This window comes from Melospiza georgiana, chromosome 14 (genome assembly GCF_028018845.1).
Source record: "Melospiza georgiana isolate bMelGeo1 chromosome 14, bMelGeo1.pri, whole genome shotgun sequence".
In the NCBI taxonomy this organism is placed as follows: domain Eukaryota; kingdom Metazoa; phylum Chordata; class Aves; order Passeriformes; family Passerellidae; genus Melospiza; species Melospiza georgiana.
The window spans coordinates 13,719,302-13,743,028 of NC_080443.1; the positions used below are offsets into that span (position 1 = coordinate 13,719,302).

The 23,727-nt window shown below is 43.0% G+C and overlaps 1 protein-coding gene across 1 annotated transcript in view; it reads left to right on the top strand.

Moving 5' to 3' along the window:
* Positions 1-763: 763 nt before the first annotated feature.
* GLG1 (golgi glycoprotein 1) overlaps positions 764-23,727 on the top strand; it is an 82,217-nt gene continuing 59,253 nt past the window's right edge. Inside the window, exon 1 of the mRNA XM_058033998.1 lies at positions 764-1,075. Coding sequence (XP_057889981.1) covers positions 764-1,075 — 312 coding nt within the window. The remainder of the gene's footprint in view (positions 1,076-23,727) is intronic.

Here is a 23,727-nt window from a genome sequence, read left to right on the forward strand (position 1 = left end):
GTGTTCTTAATTTTTGCTTTGATCGCCTGCATCTTCTGCTCGTTCTTCTGTAACTCCTCTTTGTATTTCTGTATTTGTCCATCCTTGTCCAGACTTGGTTCCTCGTTCAGCTCACTAGCACTGTCATCCGCAAAGTTCAGTTTCCCCATTACGTCTCCTACCTCCTCAGCTCCTGGGCAGCCGAAGTGCGAGTGGGAAATGAGATTTCGGGCACAACCTCACCTCAGCTATCGGACACCTGAGGGAGATGCGGGACCGGCTGCAGCCTTCCCGGCAGGCGGAGCACGCCCAGGCTCGGTTCCTCGCCTCCCGGCACCGCCGCTGGTTCGGCAGTGTCGCCCTGCCCGGCTGTGGGGTCGCGGAGGCCGCTGAGGGGATCCGGGAGCCGTTGCGGGAACCGTTGAGGGGCTGCGGAGCGGCCGAGGGGGTGCGGGGCTGCTGGGAGGTGCCGGGGTCCCCTGAAAGGCTGCGGGACCGCCGAGGGGCACCGGGGCCGCTAGGGAGGTGCTGGAGGCCGGCGGGGCGGCGAGGGCCGTCGGGGCCGCAGAGCCGCGGTGGTTCCTGAGGTGGCGCCTCGTCCTCCTGAGGCGACAACGGCTGAGGCGGGGCCACGGCGCGTGCTGGAGGAGGGGCCAGAACGGACCACGCCCCCTCACCACGAAAGGGGCGCGTCCCGCTGGGGCGACGTCACGGGCGCGCTGATTTGCATACGCCGTGCGTGCCGCGGGGTGGGCGGGCGGACGCCGGAGGTGGCGGATCCAAGATGGCGCCGTGCGGACGTGTCCGGAGCCGCTGCCCGGGCCCGGCGCTGCTCCTGCTGCTGGCGCTGGCGGCGCGGCCGGCGGCGCCCAGCCCTGCTGCCGGCGTTGCCGGTCCCGGCGGTGCTCTGCCCGCAGCGGGACAGCCGGGGGGGCCGGGAGTGGCTGCCCCGCGGAGTGCCCGCGGCGGCGGGTCGGGCAGCGGGTGGAAGCTGTCGGAGGAGGCGGTGTGCCGGGAGGACGTGGTGCGGCTCTGCTCCAAGCACAGCTGGGCCAACAACCTCGCCGTGCTCGAGTGCCTGCAGGATGTCCGCGAGGTGAGGGTCGGGCCCCGGGCCGGGCCGGGCCTGCCCGCGGCGGCGAACAAAGAGCCGGGTCCGCGCCCCGCCGCGCCGCCGCCCCGCGTTCCCCTCATGGTTTGTGTTTTAAAGATCGGAGTTTGCGCCGCGGAGCTCCGCGGGAGGAGCGAGCTGCCCGCGGGGTGGCCCTGAGGACTCCGGAGAGCAGCTCCTGTTCATCCGCACCTCGGGGCTCCGCGCTGCCGCCCGCGCAGCGCCCTCCGGGCAGGGAGCGCTCTCGGGGGATGGCTTTGTGCTCTGGCTCCGGTGCCTTGCGGGGTCATTCGTTCCTGGATGTCTGGGAGAGCCCAGCCCGCGTGGAGGAGCCGTGCTCGCAGCAGCAGTGACCTGAGATGTTTTTTCACGTTCAGGTTCCCACCTTCGCCGAGAACTCGGCTGCAGAGGCGGCTGCTTTCCAGTCCTCGGTTGTGCGTGTATGAAACTCGATATATAATCGTTAGACGTAGCTGACTCTATGGGGAGGTTAACGGGGCAATCTGTGTTGTTCCCAGACATCTGTCGTGAGCAGTTTTAAGTCCAGTTCAAGAAAAAACTGAGTTGCCTCCTCCGAGTCTTCCAGCTCCATCTTTTCATTCATTCCTGGGCTCGTTTTGAAGCAGCCTGTGGGGGACGTGCCTTTAGTGAGCCGTCGTGGTGTCGAGGTCTGTATTCTTGGCTTCTCTGCTGCGGAGTCCGGCAATGCCAGGGTGGGTCAGCTTTAATGGTGTTTTGCCCAATAGGGAATGCGATTAGGAAAAACCTGGGCTCGTTTCTCATCTGTTTTTATGGGGACAGCAGATGGCAGTGGCAAGGGTTACTCTAATCAAAGGGAGTCTTGAACCAGTAAGTGTCAGTGATAACATCTGGCTTTAAATGCAAAGCTAATTTTGATTTTAATCTAACTTCATGTTTTAATTTTGGTTGGGTAGTTAGTAAGACACTCGTGGTAGGTGTTTTCAATGACTCCTGCTGCAACATCTGTCACAGGTATGAAATGCTTCCATGTGTGCTTTATGAATAACTTGCCCCTTGCTCCTTTACCCTGTCTGGGATCTTTTGGCCCCCTTTTAGGTAGGCATCCTGTCTGAGAGGATCTCGGAAGCTGACCTCACAGGCAGTGCCTCACAGGCTGCCAGCCTGCCAGAAAGGCAAGCTCTTGTTGTTCCTTTCTTTCCAGTTGCATAGCCCCTCCCTACTCTCTTCACAGTTCCAGTGCTTGTTGGTTTTCTGCCATTTTAGCGAGGTGAACCCTTTTGTAGTCTAGTTTATCGGTTCTGCTGGAATAGTTTTGTTATTTTCCTAAGTTAAAGCACAGAGGGGGCCGAGTGCAGGGCTGGTACACAGGGCTGTGCAGGGAGAGGGATAAGATCAAATCCAAGGTGAAGGAATGTTTTGCATCACGCTTTATTTTCAGCAAGTACAAACCCTTATGTTGGCTCTGCATATCTCCTGAGAGCTCCACTCTCTGAATGTTATGTCTGCTTGTGGTTTTCCTTTTCCCATTCCCAAGCCTGCCTTGATGTCAGTAGTTTGCTGGCTGTTGGTCTTGTCTAGCTGTAGTGCTGCCTGATGCCCAGTGCTGAAGGTGAGTTTTTTTTCTGGGTGACATCCCAGGCATCAACAGGACATCTCAGGGCTCTTGTGGATTGAGTTTTTTCTCTGGAAGGTGCCACTCTGTGGCCTTGTCCTTATTTGTTTGTCAGCCTGCAAAGAGCACTCTCAGCTGGTGTTAACTCTCAGCAGTTTGCCCAGTAACACCGATGTGCTGGGCTGCATCCTGATGTAGAAATGACTTGAGAATAGCTGACTTCTGTGTATCTCTACTGTTTAACACTTGATATTTAGACTGTGAATAAAAGTCATGAGTTGTAAACATTGGGTAGCATTTCAGCTGAGTGGGAATGGGGTCAGATGTTGTCTCAGACGTTTCCTTTGCATTGGAGATGAGGCAGAGGAAATAAGTGACAATAAGTGACATATGGGCTGTTATTGATATAACTTTTACTTTTGACTCCAGAGCATCTGACTGCTTGTTTGGACAATACCAGAAAAGTGCCAATTACAGTTTAAAATGGATGAGGATCTATTCTGAGTCATACAGCCCACTTAAAACCAGTCAGGCTATAGCAAGTGGAGATTTGGGGAGCTGTTGTGTGTGATGCTCTCAGTGAGGGCAGTGTGTGGACACTGCTGCAAGGAGCAGGTAAGATTTTTAGATGCAGTTAGGCTGCAGAAGCAGCCTTTTTCTCTATAGGTGTTTAAGGTAATCTTACTTTTCTCATAAGAAATGTTTCTCTCAAGTGGAGAAAATTCAGTTTGAAACTGGGAGTGTTACTATAAGGATTATCCATTGATTTTCCTTAGTGTGGTACAAGCAGGCTATGACACTTTTAAATATGAATAACTAGGAGAAACAATTATTTGGAACATTCTTTTTCAGTCCATAAAATATAGAGAAAAGAGGTGGTGTGCTTGTTTTGTTAGTCAGTGTGAGTGCAATCACATGGTTTCAGTATCTGCTGATTTCTAGGAGTGCCTGTCTTTGAAGCACATCTTCCCTTGCTTTCACTGGGTAGTTTTGAATCTAAAGGAGAAGGAGTTTTGAGTCAGTGGAGCCCAACTTGTAAGGCAAATGTTGAAAGAAGCAGTTTAACACAAATATTCAGTAAAGAACAGTCTGACACAAATAAAATAATAAAAAAACCCCAAACTCCATACCCAAAACTCTACACAAATGAAAAAAACCCACCTAAGCCAAACCCCCAAACAGAAAATTTTAAAGTTTTGGTTTTGGGAGGTTATTGGTAGGATGTCACTTTAAAGTATTATCAAAAGAGTTATCTTAGCACTAAGCACTGTGTATTTTTAGAATTCTTGAAGAAAAAATAGTCAGATCCCCAGACTGATATCAAATACTTTTTACCACTGATTTTTCCACTGAGTCAAAGAAATGTTTAATTAATGTAGTGCAGAGTCCTCTTTCTTTTTGTAGTAGAAGGATGCTCCTTGGTTGGAGAAGGAAATGGTGATGGTCAGAGCTACTCAGCTTAAACATTTTTGACCATAATCAGAAAACAGAGCAAACCCCATTTCTTTGGTACATTTTGCAGATGAATTAACTTCCTTTTAGTTAGAAGTATTCATGCACTGGATATATTACAGTTTTGAGTGACTTAAATTTTGTCATCAGGATTTTAATTATTATTCATATAATTCTATGTCACGGTATAAAAAGAGTAGAAAGGGGTAGTGTATGTGTATATTTTTAAAATTTGTGTTCCAAAGTGCTTTTTTTTTTCCTGGAAGGATTCAGGTTGCAAGCCTGTTTCTGGAAAGACTTCAGAGCTTGCATTTCACTGAACATAGACTGCAGCCTTTAAGCCCTTTTTTTGTGGGTTGCCTGTTAAACTGATTTGCATGGTGGTTCAAGTATAAATACGCCCATGAAATATTAATATATTTACTAGGTAACGATTTTTGCTTGATTAATGATGATTTGCATTTGAAGCATGACCAAGTTGTTGAATTTGAGGTGGGAAATATTAAAAGGGATGAAAATAATCTTATCCAATGTGAGTCTCTTATCTGGTTTACTAGTGTAGCATGATTTTACTTTTAGAACCTACATTACATCTGGTTAATTAGTGACTGAATTTGATACCATAATTGTTGAGCATTGCCCTTATAAAGATTGTGCAGTATTTATAGCATGATAGTGTTCTGTATCATGTTAATGCATTAAAGGCTAAGTATTTTTCCTAGATCAAACAGTTGTGGTTAAAATGGGATTAGAGATCAAAGTTTTGGCCTCCTGCTACTTTCTTCATCCTGAGTGGTTCTGTTTCTTTGGTAACACCTTTGTGGCAAAGACAGTGTAATTGAGCCTTAATGCTCTGCCTCCTGGAAAAAATAGAACTCTCCTGGTGCTGCAGATTGTATTAAGAACAAAACAAGTTACCATGAAGGCTGTGTATTTCAAAAATATTTCAAGAATAGTATTTTTCTTGTTATTTCACTGTTGTAGTTGGTGTAAAAGGCCAGAAAATTCATTTGATGTGACTTAATGGAGTGAGGAGCGTGTACCATTGACAGGTTGGGAACTGTCATATTTCTTCCATTTAAATGTTTTATTCCTCACTCTGTGTGTACCTGAGCTCCTTAAGTGATCTGATAAAATAGTGTCAGTGAAATTACTTGTTTTAAAATTATAAATGGAGAATAGAAACCAGACAGTAATGCATGCTTGGGGTCTTCATCTCTCTGGGTTATACTGTAATTGTAGGAAATATTGTGTGTTCCCAGTCCTTGTCCTGGTTCTCTAGTGTTCCTGCCTTTTTGGTAAATGGATTGGAAATGCAAAGGCTTCCCTTAATCTTTTTGCTTGCACTGAGGTAGACAAGTGAGATCTGTCACAGTAGCTCATTTTACTTTATTTTTCCTCTTTTTTCTCTCCCTAATTTATGGAGTTCCAGGTCAAAGGTTCTGTTTGCCTCAGCATGTGACATTATGTTATATTTGAGCACGTCCTCCTGTTATTCCATCTCTCTGTTTTCCTGTGCACAGGTGGAGGCTGGCATTTAAAGTTCCCTTTTTGAGATGTCTCATTTGTGGCAGCAAATGACTGGTTACCTGTCCAGAGCTCTGAGTAATTGAGGGCTGTGGGTTAAACAAGGAGTGAGGTTAGGATGGTTCTTAGGAAATGCAAGTGGTGAACACACTCCTGGCAGGGTTGACCATCTCTTTCAGCACTTGTGGGGTTTTTTTTCCCCAAAATCTCCAGGCATTCTCCCTGGCCTTCAGGTGAGCTGTTTTAAGAAGCTGCCTGTTTAAGCTGTGAGAAGCTGCATGTTCCTTGGGTTGGTAAGTCTGTGGTTGTGGGAAGGAGGCTGTTCTGGTTCTCTAATCATGATTATTGCAAAGGAGCAGGCAGTTAGTATTCCAGAGGTACTCTTGCAGTGCCTACAGCATTATCATTGGTTCAAATACCAACACTCAAAGGGTTGGGTTTTTTTAAAGGCAATGATCAGAAACCTGAAAGATGTACCTTAAGCCTTGCCAAGAGCTTTGCTTACATTTTCCCTTCTTTCTAAAGGATATTGACCTGGTGATCATTCACAATCTGAAAAGGACACAGGAGTTTAAGAACTGCTACTTTCCTGTGAAAAATAAAAGGAGAATTCTTACCAATATAGTTGGAGTTGAGCTAACTTAAAGGAAAAATGTGTTGCAATTTTATGAGGTTGAGTTGATTATTGCTCTGTAATTTGGCTCTTTGAGTTGAAGCCTGTGACATCTGAATTAGAAATTTTCAGATACAGTTCTATCTTAAATGGAATTTAATGAAGAATTTACAATGCTTTGTGGTAGATGCAAATTCATTTGAATTGTGAATATAGTCCCTCCTGCTTTTAAAATTCATGAAATGGAAGATGGACTATCCAAATCAATGGAAGAGAATGGCTGGACATAGGAGAAATGAATGAGATGATTAAGTTTTGAAAAACACATGAGCAACAGGAAGGCAAGGAGCACTGAAGGTTTTTCTCCTGAGGCTTGGCTTCTTACCCCAGATCAGCTGCATTTTTGTTCTGAGGTTCTTTTCCCCTTGTGTTTGGATAGTGTAAGCCCAGTTTCCTCCTGGCTTTTGTAGTTAAGTCTTAAAGTAAAATACTAAATATACTTTAAAAGTTTGATTTGTTTTTAGGTTGGTTACTTTGGCATCAGCCTCTGGCTTCATCTCAGGATGTAGCAATATTTAAAAGTACTCTTTTCTTCTTGCTGAAGCCATGTGTGAGCTGAATAGAGGGGAAGATGGTCTCTCCCATTCCAGGTGCTGGACTGAATGTCTTGTGAACAGAGCATTGAGCACAGGTTTAGTCCTCCATATCCTTTTTCTTATCAAAGAGAGTTATTTTTGTGAGGTTTTTGTAGGGGGTGGATTTGTTTTTTTTAAATTCTGTGCTGTTCTTGGCAGGCTGCTGCTTGTGGTAGCTGGTTGTGTATCAGTTTGGCCTGGGATGTTTGGCTCAGGAAAAGAGATTATCTTACAGGTCTGCTTTCTCCAGCGAGCTGGCACTGCTGCCCTGCTGCAGCTCTGCATACCAAGGAGAAAGGAGGGGAAACACAGGGCAAGAATAAAGTTCCATGCAGGCTGTGCAGCCTGGGCTTGGCTCAGGGTGCACTGAGAAAGCCTTGAGGGGGGGAGGTGATTTCCTGAGCCAAATAGCTGAATGTATTGCAAAGCAAAGCTTGGCCACTTGTTACAGTACAGACAGGTACAGCTAGGCTGTGTTTTGCATGCACGCTCTCCCTCCCTTGTGCTGGAGGAAAGGAGATCTCTCTGGTGCTGCTTTGGGTTGTCATGGTTGGAACAGAATGTTTTGAAGAGGGATTATTCTTGGCAAATAAAGAGCTGTATTTGTTTTCCTGTACAGAGATGACTAGGTGTTCTTTATAGTCTAGCTTTCCTGCATGCAGGCACCACTTTTCCAGTGGATTCTGCTGCTTTGGCCTTGGCAAAGTGCACACTTGCTTTGGAAAAAGCTTTGCAGTTATTCTTCCTAATAATATACCCCAAAGAATTAGATGAATAAAAGGGCTAGGTAATTGCCTTTTTATTTGAAATCTTGCTTTAAAATAGTTTTTTTCTTTTTGATCTTCTGACTAATTCAGTTTTAAAGTCTGTGAAGTTGGTTGCTATGGCACTAAAATTTTTCAATTCTGTTAGCTGATAATTTTCTGTTATCATGGGATACCTTGATTTTCTGGATGCTCAGTTTATCAGTATCCATCACAGTGCATTAAGTGAAGAGCAGAGATCCTGTTTTCCCTGGGTGCTAGCTTGTGGCATAATTGCAACCTTTTTTCATCAAGACAAGAGATAAAAAGCCATCCTGTTTCACTTCTGAGCAGGGGTGACATTCATAAAAACTGTCCTGGAATGCTGGTGTCTGAATGTCTGCAGCTCCGAGCTGAGGAGTCTCCTTCAGCAGTTAGAGGTGTCTTTTTTCTCTGTGCTGTCTTTAAGGGTTTTGTGCATGAGTTTATTTAATTTTTTTTTCTTTACATAAGTGTGTCTTGTAGATCTTACAGCTTTGTGAGCTTAGGTTTCACCTGTTAGCATTAGAGTGCATTTCTTGTTTGCGATGTCTACAATTTTGCCTTAAGCTGAGCACCTGCTGCCTTTAGTAACAGTGCCTAAAGCCTAATGGTACACATGGAATGTCCCTTTTGCCAAATAACACCATAGAGAAAAGTGACCATCATCATGCAGGACAGAAATGACTGCATGCTGCATTTGAGGGTTTTTTTGCATCTTTACCTGAAGCAATGCATTGCTGAGAATTGCTGATGTGGTAAATGGTAGTTAATGTAATAAGTTTTCCTGGCTTCTCTACATACCTGGAGTATTTTACTCCTTTCCTAGTGGTAGAACTGTGTGCTCTTTTGTGAAAAACTTCTTGTAATTTCCTTAGTTGGTTCTCAGGAGTTTTGACTCTCTTTTTGAGAATGTAAGTGGTTATGCTGATGTAATTAAGTAATTGTATGTAACAGTGTGGGTTAATACCAAATAGCTCTTATAGCCCTGCTATGCAAAATCAATCAGGCACATGTGCAGTCTTTTGTTTAAAAAATAATGACGAGCTTAATCTGGTAGCAAGTTTGCTGTCTAGATCTTTTGAATCTTAATAGGAAGCTCACCAGCCTTCATCATGCTCAGTAGTTTGCTAATTGAGGCTTTCTTTTCTACACTGTTCTGTTATTGCAGGGTAAAATACTTTGCACCAAGTGAACTGCAAAACAAACTCAGCAGAGCATGCATTCTTCTGAGTGTTGAAGTAATTGCCCTACAAAAAGGTTTTGATGGAATTAAACAAAAGTCAACAAACCCAAACCTGCTTGGTTTATAGACTTTCTGTGACAGTCCAGACTTGATTTGAGCTGAGTCAACTTTTGTTAGGCTGTTCTCAGCTGAGTTGAAATAACATCTGGAAGAAGCTTGCAGTAAAGATCTTTCCTTATCAAGTTGATATTTGGGATTATATCTGTCTCTGTGGCCTGTGTATGTTGCAAAATCAGAAAAATTAACTACTTTCAAAGAAAATCACTGCAACTCTGCAGTTGTCACAGTTTGCAACAGGAATTGTTTATGAGACTGCAGTTCTTCAGCTGTGTTCATGGCGGTCTAAACAAATCAATATTAGTGTGATCCTCTTGTAAAATTCAGACAGGCTAGTCAAAATTGTCTCCACCTATACAAGGCCCTGATTCACTGCAGGTGCAGAGAACTGTTGACTCTAGCTTTATTTGTCAAGCATTTTGTTTTTTTTTATTCACTTATGACATAGTGTTGACTTGGATGCTCTTTTGGTGATGGAATTGTAGAACCATAGGATGGTTGGAAGGGAGCTTAAAGCTTGTCTCATGGACACAGACACCCTCCACTAGATCAGGTTGCTCCAAGTCCCTGCACAATTCCAGGGATGAGGCATCCACAAATTCTGTTCAACCAACAGCCCCAATTCCTTTCTTGACTTTCCTTTTGAACAAACTATGGTTTTTGCTTCAGCATCTGAATTGTGTGAGGAGTGGATCTCTGTGTGACACAGGTATTCAAATTTGTGTTGACATCTGTCTGTACTTTCTGAAGCCTATAGAGCTGACTCTGCAGCAGAGGTCAAAGATTTTGTGCATGTAGTAACATTGCTTGGTTTTTAACAGGAGGCTTCCAGGCAGTGATCAACAGCCATCTTCAATTGTTTCTGATCAGTTGTGTGAAGCAGCACCAGGTTTTAAAGCTAAAATAAAGAATGGGCTGAAACAGTTTTTTATGTTGTAAATCTTTCCTGCATTTTTATGAAACAGAGTACTGGAATGGGACTCCCAGGGTGTATGCCTGTCCTGTCTCTAGGAATCACCTGGGAAGGGATGCTTCTAGGGAGCATCTCCCTCAGCTGATTGACATCTCTAGAGATGTACACTCATTTTAATGTTACTGTTAATAGCCTTAATTAGATGTATATGTCCTGCTAGCTGTAGGAATGATGGGATTCTGTACTTCCCTCACAGAATACAAAGCTTTGCAGTGTTTGATGTTTTTGCTTTGTGGTCTGTGCTGTAGCAGACATACACATATGGTGAACCATCACTGATAATGCTCTCACCTCTGACTCCAGAAACAGCAGCACTGTCTTGGGCAGAGCTGCCTGGAATAATGCAGGGTTTGTTCCAGCTCAGGCACTCAGCAGTGTGGCTTGAGCTTGTCCACATCAAATCCTTCTCACGTGCTCTGGGGCTATGTTGGCTTCCTTTCCATGAGCAACTCACAGGTAATGCTTACACAAAGTGGAAAAACATACAGCAAACCACAAACTACAGGGTTTTTGGTTTCCCTCCCCTCCTCCAGGCACTTGTGAAGACTTCCAGCATCCTCTTGTATGAAACCATAGTCTAAACTTGTTCTGCTAGGGAGGGTGATGATGGAATTTAAATGCTTCTCTTTGTATGTCAGGTCTTCCCAAAGTAATTTCCCCAAATACTTTCCTCCCTCGAGGCATTCCAGTGAAACCCATCATAACTTTGTGATGCTCTCCAAGATTATTTAGTAAATGTTATCCTCTAATGTCAATTTTACTCACTGGGGTTAACAGTATCTTAGAATACTTGAAAAAGACATTTTCTGAAAACTTTCTAAGAATGCTGGAGAGCTCAGGTAGGCTGTGTGGTGCTGGCATGAAGCCAAGAGGAGGATTCAACTTGAATTTCTCTGTTGTGTAGGGAAGAGAAGATGAGAATCAGTGCTCTGGTCACTTCACCTGCTGGGTTTTATCCTACCACAGCTGTGTTATCCAGTGTGGTGTCTGGATTGGTTTAGGGAAAATTGAATATCCAAAACTTTTCTATTGCTTAGAGTTGTACATCATGAATAACTTTAAATAATATGGCAGCATATTGTTGCCACCTTCAAGTGATCATTTGTTGAGAGATGGAGTTTGATCTCTGACTGTAAAATGTCTGCTTTGCTTGCTGGTATCACAAATTTGGAAGTAGGATCTTGCCTAGGAGATCAAAGTTTTAGGTTAAAAAAAAATCCCCTTTGTGAACCTAGTATGAAGCTATTTAAGCAAGAATGGTAAAAAAGGAAGATGTTAAGGGAAGATAGCAGAGTAGCTTAGGGGCTGTTAGGCATTACAATATTGGAGAACCTTTGTATATCCTAAAATCTTTGTCTCAAGTTTTAAGGCAGAGTATTATTTCATACACCATAATTGTTATGATTTTAAATTGGGCCAGAAGAGTCTTTCTGAACTTAGCTTTTCTCCTCAGGAGTAATTTAAAATAAACTTGTGGAGGCTGCATTATGTTATGATCTACTACTTTGGAAGCCAATGCTTCTGAAAGTACTCCTAAATAGCCCTTTTGGGCTTTGGTATGGTTTTCTAAGTTCTTTCTTTGTATGTTACACACTTCTTTTAGCATTAAAAGCTGTAAAATATGTCAAGAGATCATATTTGAAGAGTATCTAAAATATTGCCTCAAAGCCATCCAAACACTGCACATGAGTAAAATGTGGGCAGTGTGAGTACAGTGCTATTTGCTCTAACATTTGTGGAGCTCATTGCTTTATTCTGCCTTTGGATCAAACCATCTGCCAATGGGTCAAACCTCTCTGGGGTTTGATCCATTGGTGGCACTTCAGGCCTTCAGCAATGAGCTTCCTCCTGGTGAATCTGAAGCCCTGTGGACAGGGAATCTGCATGGCTTGTCAGGAGAGGAGAATCTTTGTCTGAGGAGGTTGGGGCAGATGGAGAATTGAACAGCACAGCCACTTGCCCTGTCATGAAGCCCCCTTGAAGCAGAGGGAAGGACAATGTCAGGGTTTTCTCTTCTAGAAGCTGCCGTGCAGAAGCTGAGAGGATGCAGCCACAGGCAGACAGTGCTCTTTGCCATTGTTTTCCAGCTGGGACTCCTGCTTTTCATGGGATACTAGAGCAGTGGGCTTGTGTTGAGCAGCTGAGCCTGTAGCCATCATTAACAGCTGAGGTGGGCACTGTTCTTGTTTGGTTGTTGTTTGTTTTAGCTTGGAATTTTTCATATCCTTCAAATGAACAATCCAAAGCTATGCTAGTCAAGTCATCTAATTAGGGCTTTCCAGAGCAAAATACAGGAACAATCATTCCAGCTTGTTCTTATCTGTAAAGTACATATTTTCAGAGAAATAGACTGTAATATTCCTGATAACACTGTTAAAATCACAGAATTGGTGGTGATGGTGAAAGCAGTAGCTGGGAAAAATACTCATTTTGCAGAGAAACAAACAAGAGACTTTGATTTGAATTTCTTGGATCTCATAGCATATTGCTGGGATTTTGACCGTGGAAGGATTTATCTTGAAGTTCCAAGGTTTTAAGTTGGACATAGTAACAACAGAAAGATGTTGGCTTTCCTTGGAAGAGATACATGATCAGGTGAAACTTCCAGAATAACAGTGACTTGGAGGGTACAGAAATCCTTTCTGTCCTGCTGTTCCAGGCAGTGGTAGTTGTTAGCTGCTTCCTTACTACAGCACATCTTGCACCTTGAGCAAGGTGTGTGAGCAGGAGAACAACTTCCACATCAGTTTCCATTTCTGTGGAGTTTCCTGTGGAGCCATCCAGTTTGCCTGGGTGAGGTGTGTTAGGATCCTGTGGCACTTTGGGAGCTGCTGGTTCAGATAACTGTGCTTGGGTTTCCTGAGCTCCAGCTCTTGGCAGCCCTGGAATGGTGTGCAGGCTGGCAGTGTGGGCTGGCAGTGTCTGTCTCCCTGCCATGAGCAGAGGTGAGGTTTGGTTGAGTTTGTTTTTGCTTTTCAGTGTGACATGTTCAGAAACAGTTGAGCTTTGCCCCTGCAGTCCTGGGAATGAGCAGTATCTCTTCTTAATCATGAGCAGATTGCATTGGGGTTTTTTTATTAGTCTCTCACCTGAATGATTTTATAATTCTTTGTTTGTTCTTCCTTACAGTAAAAGATATGAACATGTTTAACATTTTCTTGCAAGACTTACTGTATCAAAAGGTAACAGGACACTGTGTGTCAGTCTGAGTTACTTGTTCCATATCCTTTCTCATAGTCTGTTGCTAGCTTTAATCCGTGGAAATGCTTTGTAAAAATATGGAACAACTTCTTTTGCCTGTAGCATCTCAGAGTCTTAAAAACATTGTGGGATTGAAATGGTGCTTCATCCTTCTTTTAGAACAAATGTGCTGTGTATTTTAGTCCAAAAGGAATTTTAGGACTAAAAGAGTGGTAATATACTATTTCTCTACGAAAATGCCTGAGGCTCTCATGAAACAGCAGTGTGGAGGAATGTATTTGTTCTTAGTTTTGATACTCACATGCCTGGTAAATATTTAGGATTTGATTGCCATAGGCATTCCTCTTCCCTGAAAACTGCAACTCCTCCTTTTAATGCGACAGAGATACCCTGGGAATAGTTGTGGAGGAGGGCAGGGGCACAGCTTATCCTCAAATTCTCCAGACGATGTGTCTTGCCAAGTTTCTGGCAAATGTTTATGAAGTTGCTTGTAACCTGCAGCAGTCAGTGCATCTACTTGGGAGTGTAAGAGCCTGAGGTACATGTGTGATGAATATGCTCATGACTTTGGGAATTCTGTAGTGCTCCCTTGGCTGTAACACTCTGGATGCATTTGGGTAGTTTTATCAATGAAACTCCCTGTTGAGAAGAAAGTGCTTGCTGAGGAAAACAACAGATAAAGTTACCAAAATAACCCTTGCTCCCTGGAGAGCTGCTGGAGGAGGGAAGAGTCTTGTCAGTCACACTTGGATTTGAATAACATGACATAACATCCTATCAAATGGTTTAGGGTGAATGGAGCAGGGGGGCTGCACTCCCAGTCCCTCAGGCTTGCTTTGTGTTCAGAGCTTGGTTGCTTGAGTAGGATGCGTGGGATTGAAATGTTAAATTAAGTGTAAGAGTTTTAAATCTTGGCATGTGTCAGGCTTGTCCAAGTTTAAATAAATTGAGTGCAGAACTAAAATGATGTGCATCTCTTATGTGGATAAGAAATGCTGTAGTTGACTAATTGGTACATGTGTGAGTGGGGCCCAGCTTTACATAAGGTGTTTGATTTTTTGCAGAATACCCTTGTGAACCTGAGTATATTTTCTTCCTCTGAGCTATTAAACAAATTGTGAGTTATCTGTTTTTTATTTATTTCGTAAAAACAGAAAGACTCCCCAGTTGGCTTTATTTATGCTGTGTGACCATTTACTTTTTTTTTTTTTTTTTGAGGAAAGTGTGTCCTAAATGTTGATTTTGGTGGGTGTTTCAAATAGTTTATCCTGAAAATCTGAGGCAATGCTCTTGTAGAGAGCAGAGGCAGTTGGCTCTGTCTGCAGAATGACATGAAGGACCATGTTGGTCCATCCAATTCAGTAGTGAGTTCTGTGGCAGGTGGGGAATGTATTCTAGAGATGTGTCAGCAGTTAGAGCTAAAATTGCCCTGTGAGGATTTGGGATTTCCTTATTCCCAGAAGGAGAAACAGCTTTAGCTGGGATATCTTTAGTAACAGTCTTTCTTTTGTTTGTTTAGGGAGTGAGCTGACCTGTCTGGTCACTCATCCAGAAATGTTTCAACATGAGTTTCTGAATGAGATGATCAGCTCTTCTCCTGGGAGTGATTCCTCTGGATAAAATGGTGCATGTTTGGTACAGCTTTCAAGTAGGAGATGCAGCTCTTGCAGCCTCAGATCTTGCTGCAGTGGTTTGGAAACAAATGAGGCAAATCTGTTTGGTCACAGAGCTTTTCTCTGTTCTAATGCTCATTCTTCAAGAAGGGATGGTCTCAAAGATGTATTTTGCTGGTTTGGGGAAGGAGTGCTGTGTTTCAGCTGGTAGAAAATTGTTTGTCCACTTCTAACTCTGCACACTGGCATTCAGTAGTGCCAGTAATAATATAGGTCAATTATATATTTATTTTAGGCTTTTCCCCAGGTGAACCAAGTATTTTGTTTATCCTCTATCAGGGCAAGATGATTAAAAGCTTATAATGAACTTTTCCTGGAGGTTTTTTCTCTTTTTACTAGTGCCTTGTTTGTAAGGTCAGCATTCCCTGGAGGTTTGCATGCTTCAGCCAGCCCTTGATACACATTTGTTGCTCTTGTCCCGCTTTTTGTGCTGTCTTTGTGATGTGTTAAAACCTCTGCAGAGTGGAGAGAGAGCATTCCTGGGAAAGCCATGTCTGGCTTTATTCTGTCATGCCTTGTGACACTCCTAGGAAGAGTGTTTTCAGGAGAAGCTGAGGTGTAATGGCTTACTGAGTAAGTCAGGCTGCTTCAGGTGTTCACCTCTCTTAAGGTGAGGTTAAGAGTCTTGGAGCTGAGTGGATAGAGAAAAATCCTCTAAAAAAGGATTTATGGGTGCTCATGCTCATGTTAGCATGAGCACCATACTCTGGAGGGGAAATGGGGCATGGTCTTAGGATTAGGCATTGCATGTTCCCATCACAAGCCATGGTGATGGGTAACAGTTGGATGTCTGGGCCCCTGATGGAGTGAGCACTGATCTGACTCAGAAGCAGATTAAATCCAGGAGTTATAAATTTCTAACAGTTTTCTGCTTCACTGCTCAAGGTTGCTGCTCCCCTGCCCAGGGCAGCTGAACAAAACAACAGCTTTTGTGCAGGGAGAATGGGAGGGGGTTCCAGTGCACTGGAATGTGAGTGCCAGTGCTTAGGAGTAGCTTCAGGTGGTTCAGCAGTCCCTGCTCCAGATAAGCTCATCCTTGGAGAGGTTTGAACAGTGTAAACTCATCCAGGTCAAACCTGGGTGGCTGAAGTTGCAAGTCAAGACCTTGTGGGAGGAGTGTGGTGGTAAAGTCAAGGAGGAGATTTTTCACTTCCATGGAATGGAAATAGGGCAAAGACTTGGTGAAGCCTTGATAGGAAAAGATGTCCATGCTATAGGAAATTGGGCTTAAGGGGGTTAAAATTTGTACCTGGGGCACGTGGCTGGGTAAATTAATTCAGATTAAATATCTAGGGAAGCTAATGAAAACATGTTTTAATGAACCCTGGCTAATTACTCTATTTAAAGTTCTTGATCAATACCCAGGAGATCTCAGACTGCTTCAGATTGTTTTTAAAAAAAAACCTGCACATATATGTATTTTAAATCTTCTGCATAAAATCAAAACAACTGGAGTCACTTGCTTTGTAGACTTCTGATTCACCAGGGCTGTGTAATATTTGGAGATGGTCTGCAAATTAAAGCTGAAGATTTCAGCATTTTCAAAAGTATTAACTGTGAATCTTCAGTGGGAAGTGGAAAGGAATAAATGGGTTTCAGGGAGCAGATACTAGGACAGAACAGAATTTCTGGAATAATCTGTGGTGTGAGTGTGAGAAGGCAGCTGGGTGTGGTTTTCTAAGAGAGGAAAGAGCTCTTGTCAATACTTGCTGGTGCAAGTGACCTAAATAAAGACCACCTCTTACTCAGAACCTTCCTTTTCTTCAGAATACTGTGTATAAATTTCAGTGGACTCAACATTAATATTAAATAGAAATGTCAGGCAGGCAGCCTTACCCTGAAGGGATAAGCTACTGTCTTTAAATTGGTTCATATTAAGGAAGTGGGGATATGTTTAGTCTTTTCTGATTGAGCTAATTAGCAAAACTGCATTGTGTGTTCATAGTTAATACATCCCTGTGTGTGCAAATGGATAATGAATGCATAACCAAGCTTAGGAAAGGTAACTCTTCAGCAAACAACCTGCAACACTCTCCTTGAGGCTGCTTTGTGCCATCTCCTGGTGTTGTGTGACAAGTCTGTCATACAGAGGGGTTTTATTCCTGCCTGTGTTCAACCCAGTGCAGCTTTTGGTCCCCCCTTGGTACCAACACTGATATTTATCAATGCAAAGGTGTCTTTGCACCTTGCTTTGACTGGCTGTGCACAGGAAGGCTTCAGCAGCTGTCACATGCACTAATGGTGCACCACTTGAAGCCTTGCCCTCTTGCTGTGCTTTGGTGGCACAGGGGTCCAAGGAGCAGCATGGTTCTTGAAAAAGGAAGTTAGGAGTGATCTCATTAAGGGAATCCCAGGTAGTGTTCTCTGTATTGGTGAAGGTCAGGTCACACTAACTTAAAACCACCCACAAACTCCACACTGTAGGTCTTGATGAAGGTTGTAAACCCTCACAGGCTCCCACTGAAATGATTCAGTGGTTATTGGGCTGACTGAGTGGATTCTTTGCCTGGGAGCTTTTCAGAACTGAAACTGGCAATTAGTTGGAGGAGCCATTTCTGAGGTATGAACAGTGTGGTCAAAAGCTTTTTAATTACATCCCAAAATTTGTTATATGGTAAAAAACTTGAGATGGAAGTTGTCACTTGCAGCCAGAGAAACCAGAGCTCGGCTGGGTCTTGAACTTTGCAAGAGGGAAATTCCTGGAGCAGGCAGTGAGCAAACAGAGGCAAGGGATAACAAAGAAATCATGGGACTTTGTGGCGGAATCCTGTTTTTCCCCCTTTTACAGAAAACCAAACACACCCTTCTCATAAATTTCAGATCCCCCATTCTGTGCTATCTGAAATCTGCAATTGTGTAATGTTGTGTTAGCAACTGTTTCCTTGAAGTTCTTGGAAAGATCACAAGATTGAAAAATAGCCAATAAACATGGTTCTCCATATTTCTCAAGAAAAGAGTGGGAAAGTTGGAATGTTATACTTTAATGTCATTGTAGAGCTGGTTTTCCATGTTCTCTTATCTGCCATTTAATGTTGTTGCTTTTGTGCCTAACTCTTGTCTGCTTTGTTTCATTGCTGATACATCTCTTGTTTAAATAAGGAAAAAACCCCTTTTACATTATCAAGAGATTGCTCAAGCATGACTAGAGATAAAATTAACTAACAAGTCAGTTCTCTGTGAGGAGTGGCTTCAAATGATGGCTCACATTCCCGTGCTGAAAATGACCTGAGGCAGTGATATAAAAAGACAGGGGTGGGCATGGGATATCAGCTGGAGTGAAACCTTTCATCCAGTGGTGGATATGAAGGGACAAGATCTAACCTTAACCAGAAGATGTCTTTCTTTGTGTGCAGAAGTTTAACAATTCTTTCACAATTATCATTCTTCAGGGCTTTCTGTGCTCATGCAATTCAAAGCCAGTCTGGCTTGTGGCCTTTATGGGGCCTTTATGAGCAGCCTCAGTAAATGATTGTAATCACAGTGATTGTTTCCTGCAATCTTGTTAGTCTCCAGCAAGAAGGTGGGGATCAGATACAGGCAGGTTTTCTAGCTGCTGGGTTTTCTGATTTTCTTTTTTTCTTTTTATTAATACCCTTTTCACCTCAATTCTCCTGAAATTTCTGAAGGCAAAGAAGCTGCTGTACAGCTGTGATCACATCAAAGCCTTCAAGTATACGAACAAATCTTCTGAGAACAGGCAAATCTGCTCAGTAGTTTTACTGCATGAATTCCTAGTATAGATCCCAAGTACTGGCTGAAGGATTTTCTCTCTGTGTGATTTGGTGTCTGCTTGGATTTCCAATGGCAACTGCTGTGCTGGTGAAAAATCATGTTTCTTCCTAGGAAACATAGAAAAGGCCATAGCCATTCAGACTTCCTAGGAAGAAAAGTGATGAGTTAGCACAGTAACAGTACCTGGTTTTCATCCTTTACTGCTTAATTTTCTGTAGATCCGTGGCTAATAATATTACAGAATTTTATGTTTTCCCTCAACCTCTTAGGTAGTTGAAACAAATGCTTTTTTTATTAACGGGTCATCTACTGGCAGTTGTATTCATTGATGTAAGTATTATTAAAGAGGCAACACAGCTGGTGTTCCACAGGTTGATATATTGATGGTTGTGTTCAAATATCTGCTTAATTCAGTGTTAAAACCAGATGTCTGGATGTGTCCCTCTGTGCAGACTCCTTTGCAAGTTGTCTGCAAGTAGTTCAAAAGTTGGTGCTTCTTAAAATCAACCTTGCAGTCAGCTCAGGTGGTATAAAATTATTTTCTTGAATCTCACAGCAGCTTTACATTCTCTTGCAAGGTTATTGTGGATCACATCTTTGAGCTTTAGTTCATTCAACTAGTTTGTGTTTGCATGCAATATTTCCTTTGCTGGATTTTGAGGCCCTCCTGTGCCATGTCTTGTTGCTGTGCTCAGTTAAGGCAGTTGAGCTGCTGGCAGGGCCAAGCTTTGAACTGAACTCCTGATGGAACAGAAGGTTCTAGGGTGGACCTTGAGCAGCCCAGCTCCTCAGGCAGTGGCACTGGTGTTGGTGCTCAGGATGAACAAAGATGGGGATGTGTAAAGAGTGGAGCAGAGTGGATCCTGGAGCCTGGTTTGAGCTGCTGTGCTTCAGTGGGTTTGGTCTCCAAGCAGCATCTGAGCCCCACAGGCAAAATGGGCAAGGAGCTGGGAAAGACTTCTTAGATCAGTCTTAAACTTGAGAGTGTCTGTTAGAAGCACAAAAGTTGTACATGAACCTCAGCATATTGCAGTCTTTATTCAAGTCCATCAGCATATGGATATGAAAATTGAAGATAATGGTGTAGAGCTAAAATGAGGTAGAGCCTTGTGGTAGTATTTCTGTCTGTTTTGAAATAATTTGAAAATTATTGTCTGATAATGTTAAGTGACCAGTCTTGGAAGTTCTGGAGAAAATGAAATGATTTCTCAGAAGCCTAGGTGCCAGTGAGTCTAATGTATGACAAACAGCAGCTGTAATTCAGTTTTATTAGGCTTGGCAACATAACACCTCTACAACTAAGCTGAAGGGGCATTTGATTTAAGCATAATACTCTAAGTATTAGCATTTAAAAGAAGAATCAAAGAGAGAGGATGCTATAGAATGTGTTTCCAGGAAGTTAAAATGTCCATAACACCTTCTTTCCTTGCTACCTCCTGTCTTCTTAATCCTGCCACTGCCACTGAATGTGACTGCTGGGCAGAACTGTGCAGGCTTGAGAGCTGCACAGACCTAACCAGTTGCCAAGCTTTCTCTCTGGCATACTCTAACAATGCTTTTCTTTCAGGCTTACTCTGTTTAATTTTGTACTGTGCTAAAAGGAGGCTTTCTGGTTAGACTAATTTACCATTATTTTCTCTAGCATTGCACAGACTTGCATATTTGTTTTGCTCATCTCATAAGATGTCTGATATTAAACCAGTTTTAGTTTTTCCAGATCTGAGATAGGCATGTATTGAAATGCATGCTCAGTCAGTGAAAGGATCACCCTGATACACTGTAAACTTCTGGATGGGAAAATGTCCTTAAAAGAAGGATATAGACTTTATGGAAATGTGTCGTTGTCCTTTCCAGTCAGTACAGAAAGGTTGTCTGGTGCAATTTTCTGGTGACCTGTTTCTAATTAACATGCAAATGAACTGCTTGGTGCTGGAAATCAGGATTGCAAATACAAAGTGCTAATATGGGTTAGGCTGGGAAATCCCCAGCATCTGTGAAAGCTCCAGCTCTGTCTGCCTTGTGTTTGCAGCTGCCTGCAGAGCAGTTCCCTCTGGAGAAAGCTACTGCAACCCGCTGTCAGACGGCTCCTTTGTCTCACTTTAAAGAGAACAGGTTTTAATTTTGTGATGTTGATGTTATTGCCTCACACAGGGAGTCGTTGGAGTGTACTTGGAGCCCTGGCTCACCAAAACTGGCTGTCGTGAAAACAGTCAAGATGAGCTACTTCAGTTATTTCCCCAGAGGAATTGCAGTGTTTAATGAAATAACTTACTTCTTTGTACTAGTGTTACAAGTGCCAGCTAAACGAAGAAATTAGCATATTTATTAGTGCTTGTCATCACTTAAAATTTGGGTTTTCATTAAATGCAGCTGTATGATTTTATATTTAGAAAGTGACTTTGATCTAACAGGTAGAGATGATTAATTTAGTAAGGGTCTGCTCAAAAGTGGGGTTGTACATTTCCCCTTGAAGCATCTGTTTATTTTCATGCTGCAAAACATCTTATTTTTCTTCTTCAGCATCTTTGTGCCAACATCACCTACTACCAATGATTGTAACAGCTGATTTAGTAACACATTTTGGCACAACCTGTATAAGGTACAATAAAATTCCACTTGATTTTTGCATCACAGCTTGTTTCTATGCTGGCAGTTGAGAGAAACCTTTTGTGCAAACTGGGCAAATTTCAAGTGAAAAAAAATGAAGCCAAAAAAGTGCTTAAAACCCCTTTTCTTCATCAAAATGCAGCTGAAACTTGAGCTTCGTAAGAGAATTATGTTGAAACATCAAACTGTCCAGAAAATTTTAAAGTGGGGGAAAAATCACTTTTAGTTGTGCGAGTCAGTTCAAAGAGTTAAGAAATGTTTTGTTTGCAGACTCAGCTCTCTGAACTGCCCCAGAGCAGGTTGTCATCCTGTTTCCTGTGAGCTGGCTCTGGCAGAAACAGTGGGAGTGTGTGTGGTCAGTCCCAATCTGCCCCGTCCCAAGTATCACGAAACTGCAGTAAAGGTGTCTGGAAGTGAATCTGTCTGAAATTTTGTACTAACACGGTGGGGTGAAGCAGTAACAAAATTACTTTTGTAAAAAACCAGTAGCTCAGATTAGCATGGAGGCTGTTAATGAGCCTAAGTAAAAAGAAAGACTTCTGAAAAAACCAGCATGAATTACTTTTTAATTCAGGGGTGTTCTTGCCCAGACTGTACTTTTTTTCAGGAGATGCTATAAATGTGCCTGACAAGAGTTAAAGCATTTCAGCAAACCTCCTGTTGGCACTTTGCACTGTGCTGCTGCTGTGTGCAGCAGGAACACCACACACCTTTTCTGCCTCTGCTGTCTTTACAGTGCAAAGCCTCACTCTGCTAATCCTGCTTCCTCTGAAACTTTAAATAGAAGGTGAGGAAGAGGGATCAAGTCTTCAGTTCAAATAATTGATGGATTAACTCTGATTTGCTTATCTCAGAGGGCAGTAAGAACTGGCGTCCAGTGGTGAGCCCCACCTGCATTAGGAGGATCTTGCTTGTCCTGACAAGGTTTCCTGCTGCACACTCATGGGAGGAGGCAGGCTTCCAGAAATGTGTGGGAAACTACCTGGGTGTTTTAGAGGGTGTCTTAGTCCAAAAAGTCAGCAAATTTAGTGCCAGATCTGTGCAATCGGTTTTGTAGGGAAATTTCCTATCTCAGATGTGTGATAATTCCATGTTGAATCTTGTCCTCCAGTTCTGAAGTTGAACTGAGTACTTGTGGTAACTTGCTGAGTTAAAAATTCACAGCTAGTATTTCCCCTTAGACCAGGCAAAGCATCTTGCATCCACCTCCCCTTTCCTAAAAGCAAGCCACAATTAATTTTGGTTTCCAGAAGCAATTTATGGAGTTGCAGAGCTCTCATTTGCTTACTGCTGGTTGCATGTTCATCAGGTTATCCTTGTTCAGCACTTCACTAGGAATGGGAGGCCTCGGATCAGTGAAGGACAGATCACTGGAAAGCATGACAGAAGAAGATACGTTTCAATTATTCTTTATCTTCCCAATTTTGTGTTGCAAGAACAAGTGGAGCAGCTTGATTTTCTGTCAGCAGTTATTTTCTTGTGCAGTAGCAATTGGTTACTTGAGGAAGCAGGACCATAGATTCTGCAACTGCTTGTACTCAGAGAAGCAGCTTTGCAAGTTGCAGTGAGCTGAATCCTCTGATATCTTAAATTACTTGCAAATGTGTGAATCTGTGGGAAACTACAGATCTAGTGCTTGTGGTAACAAGCCTGGGAGCTTAGTCAGAGCAGAACAGCCTTTCTGGCAGTGGTTTAAGTTGGATTTGGTGCAGGGGCTCCCTTGTGGTTGTTGCATGTTTTTTTACAACTTGGTGGTTACCTGCAAAATGTTGGGTTTGCAAGTCTTGTGCCCTAAAATGTAATGACAAATATAACTGATGAGGAACAAACCAGCTTTTTGGCCATGCAGTACATTTAGCACAGGAAGGTGAGTTCAGAGCAGAGAAGACTTCAGAATAAGTCCTGAAACACATTAATCCACAATTCACTCTCATTTCTCATCCAATTTGCCGGAAGAATTGGCAGTCACTTTGGCACACTGGGCCTTTTTAAAAAAAATTTATTTATTTATTTATGAAAATTACTCTGTTTAAAGTCAGACAAGCTGTTCTGTCAGCCTGTAAGTGTAACTTCCTCCCAGGTTTGTGGTCTTTGGTTTCTTAGGGTAAGAGCTGCTCTCAGGACTTGAGATGGATCATAAGGATTTTTCTTGCTGGATTCTAGCCTGCTTTCAGGTTGAGCTGGGCCTGGGGATTGTTTTTGAGAGAGCAGGTTCATGATGGCTCAGGCTGATCCAAGTTAATGCTGCACTTACCCTGTGTCATCCTCTCCCCCAGCAGCACTGACCCTGGAGGCTGTTGTGTGTGAAATCATCTCAGTGGAAAGCAGGAAATAAAAACTCCTTGCAGAAGTTTGTGAGGAGAAGCAAGGAGAGCGGTTTGAGGATTTTTTTGATCCTCCCTCACCAACTGCTGCATGTTACAATTCACCAACTATTATTTCCTGAGTTCTGACAGACTTCACTTAAAAGCACCAGAGACATTTTGCTTTGTAACACAGATGCAGAGGAAAGCTCTGTGTCACTGGGTAGGGTTAGATGGATATT